Below are 13,190 nucleotides of genomic sequence, written 5' to 3'. Positions count from 1 at the left end.
AAATTTGCTAATCAGTTCCTTTTGGTCGAGGGGATCAATCACCGGTCAATTAGTGGTTGGGTGATCCTTATAATCTATCCTACCAAAATTTACAGTTTTATTTAATTTTTAGATAATAGTTTTTCGTCTTAGTGATTGAATAGAATGAAAGTTCTTTCCGTTTGATTAAATTGACTGAGTTTTGAAAGGCTTGTTTGGGAGAATAATAATTTATAAAAACGTTTAAGGTCTGCTTAGTTCAATTTTCAGTAAATGGTTTTTCAAAAACTTAAAAAAATAAAAAATATTAAAAACAGTTCTCTAAAAATGGTTCCTAAGAATTCTGAAAATTGAAAATTGTTTTTAAAAAATTGTACTAAATTTTCATAAAGCAGTTCTCAAAAACCGACAAGTTTTTGTATGATTTTCGGAATTTCAATTTTCAAAAAATAAAAAATTGTTCTAAGAATAATACTAAACCAAGCAAGCCAATATATTTTTTTAACTTAGTTTTCGGAGAAGAAAAAAAGAAAAAAAACCAACTAAACAGACCCTTAGGTTAAACACAATATCCTACATATTGGACATTATAACATTTAAGAGAGAATTGTTAAGAACAATTTGTAATTTTTAAACAAACTACTTCAACAATTAGCTCCATTCAAAGGAACCCCTATTTTTTTTCCCTTTTCCCATAAGGTTACAAAAGGATTGGTATAGCCCTTGGTATTGCAATCTCAGGTACACTTATGCCCACTCCTCCCAATATGGAAGGTGACTATTAGTCTATAAGCACCAAATTTCACTAAATGAGTTCCCCTAATAGTCCTCTGATATCCAAAATATAGCCTGTAACGGAAGCATATTCAATAATATATCCAATAATGGAAGCTCCAAGGACAATCTTAAAGCTAATCTTCATGTTACCTCAGATAATTTACATCCGATACAACAAAACGAATATTTTACCACAATAACAACAAAAAGAAGCAAAATAGAGCAGACCATGTTATTTCCTTAACGACTTTGCTCGAGTTTTGGCACTGTTTTAACCATAAAGCTTCTAGCCTCATCCTCTGTAACATCACTGCTTGGGGAAACAGAAAGAGGAACATTAAAATAAGCGATATTGATCAACAACGAGAACATGGTGAACAGTTTCTGAATGGAATTATGAAATTGGAATAACAAAGAAATGTGACAATATCAAACCTGTCTATGGCTTCTGTCTTGGTGATCAACATGATCCCTCTAGATGCAAGAAATTCATTGAAACTGTTGAGGTCTTTCTCGTGGCAGAATTTATAAAGATTGTGCAGGACATCATTGAACTGTTTTGGTTCCTGCAAAGGATAAAGTTTCATATAAAACCAACCATATAGGTATATAATTTATAATACTAACAATTTTTTTGTGCCCAGTTGAAATAAATTCCTAAGACTAACAACGACTTCTATTCTCATTTTACAACATACTGAAACTTTTTTTGTCCAAAGTCAGAGCAACACAAGAGGTCGCGTTCCCACCATCCAAGGTGCTGCCACCCTTCGATGTAGGCGGCATTCAATCCCAAGTCTCTAGTATAACTACCAGATTGACATTTTGACAGTGTCTCACATAGACAACTTCATGACTTCCAGTGGAATTTCATAGGCTTTAAGTTTTAACTGAAAGCAGGGAGTTAAGAGATTATCTCCATGCTTCATTTTGTCCCTAAACGATGAACGCGTGGTGATTTTGACAGAAGTTTCAAGTTTTTGAAGACAGATTATAGGTATAGCTTTTTAACTGCATACTTGAAGGAACTGCATGATCGATTCAGCAGAATTATATGCAAAGTGTTCCCTGTGAGTAAAAATGTCACAAAAAAGCCACCCTAATTGTTCATGATTTTACTGGAATGAGAATGGAAATAATTATGCTCTTGTACTTCTATTTTTTCTAACAGTATTTATAATATAGACACAGAGTTCATCAGATGCGACATGAAACCTAAAAATTCCATAATTAACTATCTAGCACTTAACTCCAGTTATAAATTAAAAAAAGAAAGAAAAAAGAATGTATTCAACAGAAATCATTAAGGGAGCAGGAATAAAGGAAGTAGGCATACTTGCTCAAGAATGCAACCCTTGCGCAGAGCTACTAAACATTCCACTGCTTTATGATATGGATATGTATCTCCTTCAACAGCGCTTTCCACCAATTCAAAAATTTTATTTTTCATATCCTTGACTGCTTTACTAACCCATTTTGGGCTATCCCTGCGAGACATCATGGCTTCAAAATCTTGAACAGGAGTTGAGTCCCCTATTTTCTCGACTTTGAAAGTAGATGCATTTTCTATAGAATTGACAGCTTCATTCCCAATAGCCTCTCCCTCCTCATTTGATCCAGAAGGTTTATCTCTTAATAATCTTCTAGTTGACTTCTTCAGCTGCAAGACTGATCAAGTTTAAACCCAATGTTTAAAGAAATTGATAGCACTATACAATTTTTTTAATTAGAACTGCTTCAGTAAAAATGACCTTCGGATTCTCCTTGAGTTCAAAGTGCATGCGAAATTCATCAATGACAGACTTGCTTTGCAACAGAAGTTCCCGGTCAGGTTCAGTTATCTTCCTGAGAGTGTCATCAAGTGGAGGCACAGCTGCATCTGGCTGCTTTGATTTCAACTCAAGGTGATGATAAAAGCGCTGAAAATGTACAACATCCGCCATTAGAATCAATCTATAGAAACCATGAGGGAAAAAAGAACAATTAAAAAAAAAAAAAAGCAAGTAAAGCAAAAGGGAAAAAAGATAAAAACGAAAAAGCAACACAACAAAATTTAGATCCCGATATGTTCATTCTTCTGATTGTTCAGTCAAAAAAATGGACATCAACTCCATGAGGTCCAACTCCTATTGTGCACCTCTACGTAATCTTCCCGTCTACAATAATCATGGCATGTTCTAATACTGTTTACATCATTTTCCTTCTGTTTGTATTTATCTTCTTCTTTTTACCAAATGAATCACCTTTCCACTACTTAAGCAGTTAAATTGATGGAACTTTTTTCCTTTTTAGCTATTACTTTTTCCATGTTCGTTTCACTTTGAAAGTAAAGGGTCATAGACCATGCTATTGTGCTCAATGAAGAGACAGCTTCATGAGAAGTATTTCTTCTTCATATACATATATATATTATTTTTTAAGGAAATATCCTAAATGAGATATCATGGAACATGGAGCCAGGAGATCCAGACCACAAAATCAGTATTACACCATAGAACCTGACCTGCAATTGTTCCCATCATTGGCATTTCCAAAATTAATGAGAAATTTCCAAACTTTTCAATATTTTACCTCTTAATTTATCATCTGAATAGGTATTGAAGAAAATAAGTTTGGCAATACGTCAGACAACTAATGCATTAAAAAGAAAAACTTACTCCAAAGAAAATCACAACCTGAGGGTTTTCCCCTTAATTTACTAGTTGAAAAGAAACATTGAAACATGTACACATATCAAAAGGGAAATAATATGCTTCCAAAGTAAACTCCATTAGAAGAAAACAGACTCGTATTTGAACATGGAAAGCCATCAGGCTAAAGCTCAGGGGAGGCTTTTATTTCGGTTAGTGCAGGCTGTCATGCTAAAACTACCTTTTGAGCTTGTAGACAATAGGTTTCACTCCTCGCCAACAACTCTGAACACAGCCAGAGAACAAACTTCAGAGTATAGGCCTGCAATGGCAACTCTAGAGGACAGGGACCTCCTATCCCAAGCCTGTTCCGCTAAAGTCTCGGATTAGTCCCATCCCTTATCCCAGATTTCCTCTCCAATTCCATCCCCAGCCCGTTCTGCCTCGCTTACAAGAGAGTTGAGTTCAGATTATTAGATATGTGAGAAGGTGTCGACCTAAGAAGAATGGATACGGACACGATACGACACGGGTACGACACATTAAATTCTCAAAAAGTAGGATACGGACATGGCATGGACACGACTAATATAAATAAAAACTTTCATTTATATATCTATTGAATGAGACAATAATAGAATTTTAATTAATTATAAATTCTATACAAAGTTACATAAGTTAGAAGATGACGCTATTCGAATATAAAAAAGAATATGTTATATTATATACGATATTACTGTCTAGTCTTGTCATTATAGTTATGTTTTTGTTCCTTAGAGGTTGACACTTTGATGTATGTCCATAATGTTATTTCCAGGATAGTTGTGTGTTTGTTTTATATAAGACGAAGAGTGTAGGATGTGTTGGTCAAGTGTAAGTGTTCGAAATAAGTCACCAAGTGTCCGAGATGTGATAACCAAGTGTCCAAGATGTGTCAACTAAGTGTCCAAATAATAAAATTAATTTTTAACTAACAGACACAGCCATGAAGTGTCGGACACATGTCTAGGAGTGTCCATGAAATGTCGGTGTCTAACGCGATCAGTGTTATTAAAGGCCCAAGGCGCACTAAGGCGCTAGAGGTCCTTTGGAGCCTAGGCGCGAGGCGCCTTTACACTAGCATAAAAACATTCATATCTCATAAGTCATATCAATATTCTAAAAATTAATATCAAATATAAAAAAGTAAATCCATCAACTATAGAAGCATCCAACAACCATAAAATAGAGCACAAATTTGTTTTCTTGAAATCAGTGAGGCACGCCTTAGTGAGGCACGCCTAACAAACAGGACGAGGCGCAATCGAGGCGCACACCTAGTAAACATTAGTGAGCCTGGGATGACAACAGGCTCTAGACTTGTGCCTCGAGCGTAGGCGCGTCTTTAACAACACTGGACGCGATATTGGACACAAACACTGACACTGACACGGCACCTCATAAAAGTGTCCGTGCTTCTTACGTGTCAACTGTCAACAGCAAGAACAAGAGGTGTGATGATGATGACAGAAGTTAGTGATGAGTTATGGATGTCAGATACTTTCAACTAGGGAGAAGAAAAAAGAAGAAATAATGCACAAAACAATCATTAGCAGATATGGTGATGACATTCATAGCAAGCTCTGATGATAGAAACGGTCGTGGCAAGGAACATTGGCAGAGGACAGTGGAGATCGTGTGAGGCGACTAAAAATAGAAGGGGAGTAAAAACGCATGGGAAACCCTACAGGGTACTAATAAAAGGGGGAGGAAGGCATTTACATAGGCATCCTTAAATAGGCCCAAAACGGTTGTTTGACATTTAAAGGGTACTAATAACAGGGGGAGGAAGGCATTTATGAAAGGAAGTAAATGTTTCAATACTTGAGAAATGATGATCATAAAGATTGAAAACAATATGTACCTCATCATCCTACAAACTAACATGCAACATCTAGCTTCCTGAGAAAAGGCATGGACTGAACCTGATTGTCAGAATTCAAACACCAAACATGTTCCACGTTGAACACATATTCTGAAAATAAGTAAGTAAATCAATAATTACTGATTCAATGTGTTGTAGAATAAAAGTAGGTTGGGTTCAGACTTTCACCAATGCTTTGATTATGCATGGCATTATTAATTTCTGGCTAAACGTTTAGCCCAATTTGTTTTGTGAACCATTACAACTAACAATTACAAGCCAAACGACATTATAATTGCTCACAATTCCACCAGAAACAACATTCATCCTACATAACAAAAAACCCTAGTTCCTATTGAAAAAGGACACTACTTTGTCTTGTTAATTTTGGACAGCTAAACCTGTGTAGATATGCAAAATCATACGCCGTTACAGTCTTTTGGAGGAAAGAAAGTTGGACCCCTCAAGTCCATCTTGAACACCAACACTTGTATCTTTGATACAGCTTAAATAGTCAAAACAGAATATTTGCAAAATGAAGCAATGCATTCGGGAAAAGAACACTCTAAAGGCAAATAAAATGTCAAACCATGATCAGACTCCTGAATGCCATCTTAAACCCGAAAGAGTACCAAACTAGTAAAGAGAATACTCATAAACAAAAGGGGGGTTAAATTGCTCAGATGAGGATTTGCAGCATAGTGTGTCCATGCCTGGGGGCCAACTTCATTAAACTAGTAATATGATAATTACATAATTAAGTACCTCTAAAACAGGATTTGGCATAAAGTCAGGCTGCAGAGCTTCCTCTTTGCCAGTTGGTGCAAGGTCAAGCATCTTTACCAAGTTATCTGTAGCCTCTTGCTGTTGTTTGTTCGGCTGGCATGATGAAGGGAAATTGCTGAAAGAGGGAAACTGGAACTCTCGAACATCCTCGGCGAAAGGAAGTACATTAAAGTATAATGAATCGGGCTGACCAGCAAAATCCAACAAGATTGTTGAATTAGAAGGCAAATGCTAAATAACAGTTTGAAATAAAGGATGGGGTAAAAGTTCACATTAAGACTTACAATATTATCATTGTCAGATACATTAGGAGTCAGTACCCCTACAACTACATTCCCCTGTCCTTGTCTCCATACGCAGCGGACAATAGCTACTTTTTTCATTTCCTTCATTGCTCTTGCAATGGCAGAAACTGCAATAATGGCCTTTGTATTGCCCGGTTCAGCAATGAAGATGTTGACATCTTTCATATAATAGTGCCTTTGAGTAGATGATGTATAGGGACAAGAAAGACATATTAAAAGATATGAATCATTTTAGTTGATATTAACCAACACCATATTATATGACAGTCTAAGCAGATAAATTTTACCGCATTATGTTTGAGGCATCTGTAAATCCTAGGAGCTTCAAACTCTTCTCTGCTTTAAACTTCACAGCTTCCCATTCAGCAGATGAGATAGGAACTACTTGAGGACCATAACGATAACCTTTAATCCTTTGGTCTGGGGGCACAGTCTTACTTGAATCTTCAACACTTTTATACTCAAAATCCAACTTGATTTCATGAGTGGCAAATTTATCCGTTGGAGGCGCTTTATCAGAATATTTTTTCAGAGTAGGGAACTTCTCTTCAGATGTTTTTTTGTAAACCCATACCTAATAATTAAAGTTAGCAACAAAATATATTGAAATGTTATTTTCTTATTTCAGAGGGAAAAAATAAAATTGGTCCACTAATAGCCACCAAGTTGTAATGGTAAAACAATAAAATAAGTATTAGTTCATATGAAAGAATGAGCATATCTGGCTCCAAAATATAACGTGAATAAAGCTTCTGAACATCAATCGTATACACGCAATTTTATTGTTATGTCATTTATAAGAATGCTCAATTATACAACACCGCAAGGTTCCACCAAATGAAACATGTGGAATCACCCATCACCGATGCTGCCCATTCTGCCACTCACCTCTGGGTGCTAACTGCAGTACGCGGAACTATGTGGCATCATGAGTTTCTTTCTAAGGACATTCATCCATACCTCTACGCTACTAGTACTAACTCTAGGTGAAGGAAAACAAAGCCCAAAATTCTGTACGCTTGTCTAAGTCAACAGTGGAGCCCCAAGGGATTCAAATGAGTTCATTTCTGCTCAACAGTCACCAAGAATGATTCTGCCACCAACTTACAAGATTCATTGAGGGTGTCCTGTCTTGTTACCTAAAAGAACTAAAGAAGCCCCCAAACTACAAAAGAGTTCTGCCTACAACTTTAGACAACCATTGTGTAATCTAATATGTAAATAAGTTGGTATAAAACTGCCTTCACTCTATCCTCTCTGATTAACTAAAGTTCTAAAGCTTAAGGTGGAAAAGAAAAAAGGAAGAAAAAAAAAGAGCCAACCTCAGATTGTAATGCAGGTGAAAAAATAACAGCACATAAAGTTAGATAAGCAACTGTGTGCACTTTGTGCATCCATTTGGGTCACACCAACATATAGCCGCATCACAAAGAATGTCCAGTGTTATAAATCCATTTGCAGCATATCAACAGAAAAAGGCCAATTTTTTTTCCTAGTTAACGAGGCCAATTGATGAACAAACAGAAAGCATCAATGAGCCGTGGTAGCGGAAAGCCCCAATTTTCCCAAAAGAAAGCTTCCCGAGTAATCTTTAATATACCAATATATATCATTTATAACAAAGCTTATGACATCGTCTAAAATCTTATTACTACAAGTAAAAGGAACAAATGCATAAGGTCACATCTTTTTCCTAATGATATAACAAACTAATTAATTTTCCTCCCTGTAAAACCCTTTTTTTTTTTTTTTTTTTTTTTTTTTTTTAATATAGGGACAATACAGTAAAATACAACAATTAAACATATAAGAAAAAGGACAGCACTGTTTGCTGGACTCTCACCTTGATCTTCATTTTGGGGCTTATTTCAAAATCACCCCTATATATTGTGACGGGAGATATATTCCGAGTTCTAAGTGCACCCAATAATGAAGCAGGACTCTCAACATACACGGTCTTTGAACAAGTTTTAGTCGAAAATATACTCAAAAGAAGATCATTCTCCTCCACTGTTCTTTTGTTTGCAACACAACTTTGCTTTCCCCTCGCAACTATAGATTCCAATTTCATGCCATGTTCAGTCATTCCTTTAGCAATGATGTTGACTTGATCTTCCTTTGTTCCTACCATTGGATCTTTAAGAGGACAAAGTGCTTTGGTAATAAGGCAAAGACGTTTCTTTCCCTTGTTAGTTATTCCATACTTTTTAATCAGCATATCCATTCCAACAACAATGGCATCGAGAACTAGCAACAAAGTCAAGGCATCACATATCAAGAAATCAAGAATAGATGCAAATATATAAGCAAGTCACAACCTAAAGACAACTAAACTGAGTTCACTTCGTAAAATAACCAACTTACAAATAATAGTAAGACAAGTCTCCCCCAACCCTTCCAATGAAGCAATTGATAGACTAACACATTTCAGGAAAATAAAATAACCATATATTCAACATACCATATACAATCTTATGCTATGCCACAATTGAAACATAAGCTATTTACCTTATACTAAACCTACATACTTCCACCTACCAAAAGAAAAGGACCTGCATACATCTTGGCAAGTTGGCTTAACGGATGAAATTTGTCAAACATAGAAATCCAGTAAAAAAAGTGAGTTAGTAGTCATGAATCATATTTCACACAATACTCAAAGAAGTATGATTGAGTCTTTTTACAAGCAGAGGAACTACAATTAGAAGAACAGTGACATCTTTGTAAAAAAAAAAAAAACCAATTTCTAGGATGCCAGATAACCTAAGGATGGCACTACTATGAAGCAGAAGACGCATGTTTGAAATAAAACTACCGTGATGTGAATTTCAACAAGCATTGGAGAATATATAATTCCACAAACTAATCTAGCACACTTCATGGATACAATCACCAGCAACAGTTCCTCGAGGAAGCTGATGTAAAGCTTCAACAAGATCCCCATCAACAACTTTGACATTCTGCAGAACCACCACATGTTCATATCCTCCTATTTCCTTAGTCAGCTGGTTATTAGTATCTGAAGATTTCAAGAGTAGCACATTCAACAATATTTCCTGATAATTGGAAAGAAAAAAAGAAAGGCCACAACTTCTCAATATATAAAAATGAATTCTGAACAGCACTGAAAATAAGCAAGGAACAAAAGTACTCTTAACATAAATGACCAAAAGGCAACATTGATGCTCGCCCTAGCAAAAAGTACGATATTATTTCAACTAAACAGGCATCTCTTCGTAGTTAGCTGCTGAAACAAATATTGGGAGGTAGCCACAGAGAGAAAAAAAAAAAATATACAACGGTTAAGTTATTGATTCTTGAATCCCTCTAATTACCAACAGGGTAAATTACTTCAACCTCCCTTGAGGTTTTAACAAACACCCTGAAATGAAACTTTTGAAAACTTTGTGTTCAACCTCAAGTTTGCAGAAATTATAGATTCCCCCTTGTCATTAACGGGCCATTAGGTCCGTTCAAGTTTTTTGTATTGAATGATAAAGTACCATTCTTTGAAATGAAATGTCAAAACTACACCTACTTATCCTTCTAAAAATACTACTATACCTACAATCACCCAGACCTCTTCTTTCTACCATTCCTTCTGTCCTCCTTCTACTCTCTCTCTATGAACACTCAAGTGGGTCTTCTTCTATGTATAGGCTCTTCAGTTCGCCAAGCTCCATTCTTCCCACTCTATTCACGTATATACATATGCTATTCCTATTATAGGTTCTATACAACAACAACAACAAAAACCACCAAACCTTTTCCCAATTACTTGGGGTCCTATTATAGGTTCTATATATTTGATACATACAAATATAAATTTTTAACCAGATCGTTTTGACAAAGAGCTTTACTACCATATATCTATTCTTTCTCAACCTATTCCATATACCACATATATATTATCCCGTCATACAGACTCTCCAATTCACCACTTTACTCCTCGTCACTATTCAGTAGCCACCACCTTATTGCCCCCTTTACTCTTCTCCTACTCTTTTCCTTTCCTTTCAATCTAGAACTCGGTTAGAATAAACTTGAATGGTTGGGTTGCCCGTGACAACATCAATTGTCTGCAGTAAGTTGACAATAGTTGCAATTGGTTGAGTTTATGGTTGGTTAGATGTAAATGGCATTGGCGCTCTAGGTTGAATGGAACGTGGACCACAAAGAATTGAGGACGCTGCAGTGGTGTTCTGCGACAGAGGTTTCATTGGGCATGGTCATTGGCAGTGATGGAGGCTTGTAAATAATGTGATTTGGTTGATGCAGTGCTACTTATTATTTATTAAAGTTAGTAATTATATGTATACATTAAATATAAATTGACACATATATATAATATATTTGATATATATATATATATTTTAAATTAAGAGGGGCGTGAAAAGAAAATTAGGAGGTTCAAAGAGGGCATAACTGTATTTTCCATTTTAATTTTTATTTAGAAACTATTAAATAAGGTGAGGGTAAAATTGCAAATTACACTTATAATTTAACAGTTTTGTTGTCAAACTCTGACAAGAGGTGCCACAGTTATTTTTACAGAAGTTTCATCAGAGAGTTATTTTCTAAAATTTCAGAGGAGACCAGCATAATTTTCCCTTACCAATATCTGCAACCACCATATTGGATGATAATAATGTACAAAAATTCACATATAATCTGTCATTTTTATGTCTTTGCCAAGTTCATTAATGATCACAATGAGAATTAGAGAGTTATATTGCATAAATAACTTTAGACTAAATTAGTCATGATACACATCTTGATACTTCTTTTTGAATATCCTGAAAAAGTTACATTTTATTGTTCAGGACTTGTTAAATCTCCAAGTATTTGAGAAGTATTTCATTATTTAAGACTTGTTAAACATGCATTAGAAGTATAATATACATGGTCGAAGTATAATTTACGTGTTAGAAATAAAAAATATATATATGTACACAATTTTAAATATGTTTACGAAGTATCAAACGCGTATCCACACATTAATGAGAGAGAGATTCCAACATGGATACGATGTGGATACACCCCTTATAGAAGTATCATTGCTCCATATCACTTAGGAAAGCATAAAAGTACCTTCAGTTCCGAACAAAATAACTCCTACTTCATCATATTTGCTGTAAACAAGCTGCATAGATACAACAAAATATTATTAAAATAAACTTTGTAAAAGGGAAGGAATTTGAAAGTGAAAAACTTACCTTCTTTTGTACTAGCATAGAGCACAATTTCTCAACTTCAGGCAAAATATTATGCATTGATGGACCCACATCAAGCAACAAAAGCAATGCTTCCTGTTAATATAAAGCATTGGGAAAGATACATTTTCATAATTATTAATACAGCAGAAAAATGGTGTCCATTTACACGACTACCAAAAAAGGAAGCTATCATCATACTTCTACAGTTTATGATCCTAACGTTTTTATCACTTCTGAATTTTTTCCTACCTAATTTGCCGACACTGTATTTGATTGTGCAACCCCCTTTTGCCATAGAAAATGTCCCCAATTATCTAGTTACATCACACACAATTGTAACTTCAAACAAAAGTAAATTTGCTTTTCATAAAGTTGTGACAAACTAATGAACAACTTGCATTACAGCCCATACATTGCCACAGCAAGCAATTCATATGGATTGTTTGCATAGAACATTTTCATTTTGTCTATCTGTAAATTAAAAAAAAAAAAAAAAAATTATGGTTTTTCTGTCCGTACATATTAATGGACTCTCACATGCTACTCCACAGTTTATACACAAGCATGGCAAATATACACAAAAATTCCGAGTTCTTAAAGCAAATCCTAACAAGTAGAAATGTGAAAACAAATCCTGAACCTCATAGTACATTGACCGGATGTTCATAACTCAATTGATTCCACTAATTTTCGTAGGTAAGATACATGGCGATTTAGGCCCTCAACCGTCCCTATAAAAGGAAGAGGAGATACCATAGTCCATACTCCATAGTGTGTGTTGAAATGAAGCCTATGAATTTGAAATAAAGCCTAAACCCTAAACCCAAAATCTAAAGAGGGTATCAAAATCAATAATCATATATTTATATATATGTATATATATTTGTAGTTCGGATACAAAACGCTAGCCAAGAGTTCTCATTTCAACTGAAGTACAGGTATCAAATTAACTACTATGATGAATTGAAACGAAAATCGGAAATGCTAAATTTGCATAAAAATATGTCGGTTTTTGAATTTCGTCAGAGTTATTGGCCATAATGGATGAATTCATCACTTACATAAAACAGAAACATGATAAACTGGATCAAAATACAACTGTAAATTTACCTTATTTCGAGCCATTTTGGAGAGGGAGAGTCGGAGAGAGAGAAGATGATTCTCGAAGAAGTCTTGAAAGCAAAAAGAGGGCTTTATATTTAAAATTTGTGGACGGTGCTTATACTGATTGGTTCCTCTTCCCGCTCTATGCTACCTCTCCGCCTGTTTGGATACACGGTTTTGAAACGAAAGAAAAGGGAAGGAAAGGAAAAGGGATAAAAGCTTCAAGGTCCAGATCCAATTTTGGACCCTACCCGATAAAGCTATTCAGATGGTTCTCGGTTTAGGTCATGAAGCCCATCCAGTCTGTGCAGGCCAGTCAACGTCCCGGCCCAATCAGATATTCACTGAGTAACTTATTAGGGTATGCTTGATTGCTTGGTTTGCGTTTTTTTATTATTATTATTATTATTTTTCAATTCAAAACAAAATAAGTGTTTTGTTGTATGATATTTTAAATAGTAATCGAAATTTGAAAGCATGTTCAGTAATA

At 35.2% G+C, this 13,190-nt stretch overlaps 1 protein-coding gene across 1 annotated transcript; it reads right to left on the bottom strand.

Annotated features, from left to right (window-relative positions):
* Positions 1–779: 779 nt before the first annotated feature.
* Positions 780–12,888, bottom strand: LOC132299107 (ATP-dependent DNA helicase 2 subunit KU80). Its single transcript, XM_059795565.1, has 12 exons — positions 12,707–12,888; positions 11,597–11,689; positions 11,472–11,523; positions 9,268–9,399; positions 8,224–8,627; positions 6,668–6,954; positions 6,360–6,555; positions 6,055–6,261; positions 2,508–2,675; positions 2,093–2,416; positions 1,192–1,322; positions 780–1,066 (listed from the first exon to the last, which is right to left on the bottom strand). The coding sequence occupies exons 1-12, from the start codon at positions 12,719–12,721 to the stop codon at positions 997–999; spliced, it is 2,079 nt and encodes a 692-aa protein (XP_059651548.1). The 5' UTR covers positions 12,722–12,888; the 3' UTR covers positions 780–996.
* Positions 12,889–13,190: the final 302 nt, after the last annotated feature.

This window comes from Cornus florida, unplaced genomic scaffold, assembly GCF_030987335.1.
Source record: "Cornus florida cultivar Cherokee Brave unplaced genomic scaffold, ASM3098733v1 CherokeeBrave_3.0.0_Hap2_Chr03, whole genome shotgun sequence".
In the NCBI taxonomy this organism is placed as follows: Eukaryota; Viridiplantae; Streptophyta; class Magnoliopsida; order Cornales; family Cornaceae; genus Cornus; species Cornus florida.
This window is presented reverse-complemented; position numbering and strand designations above follow the sequence as displayed.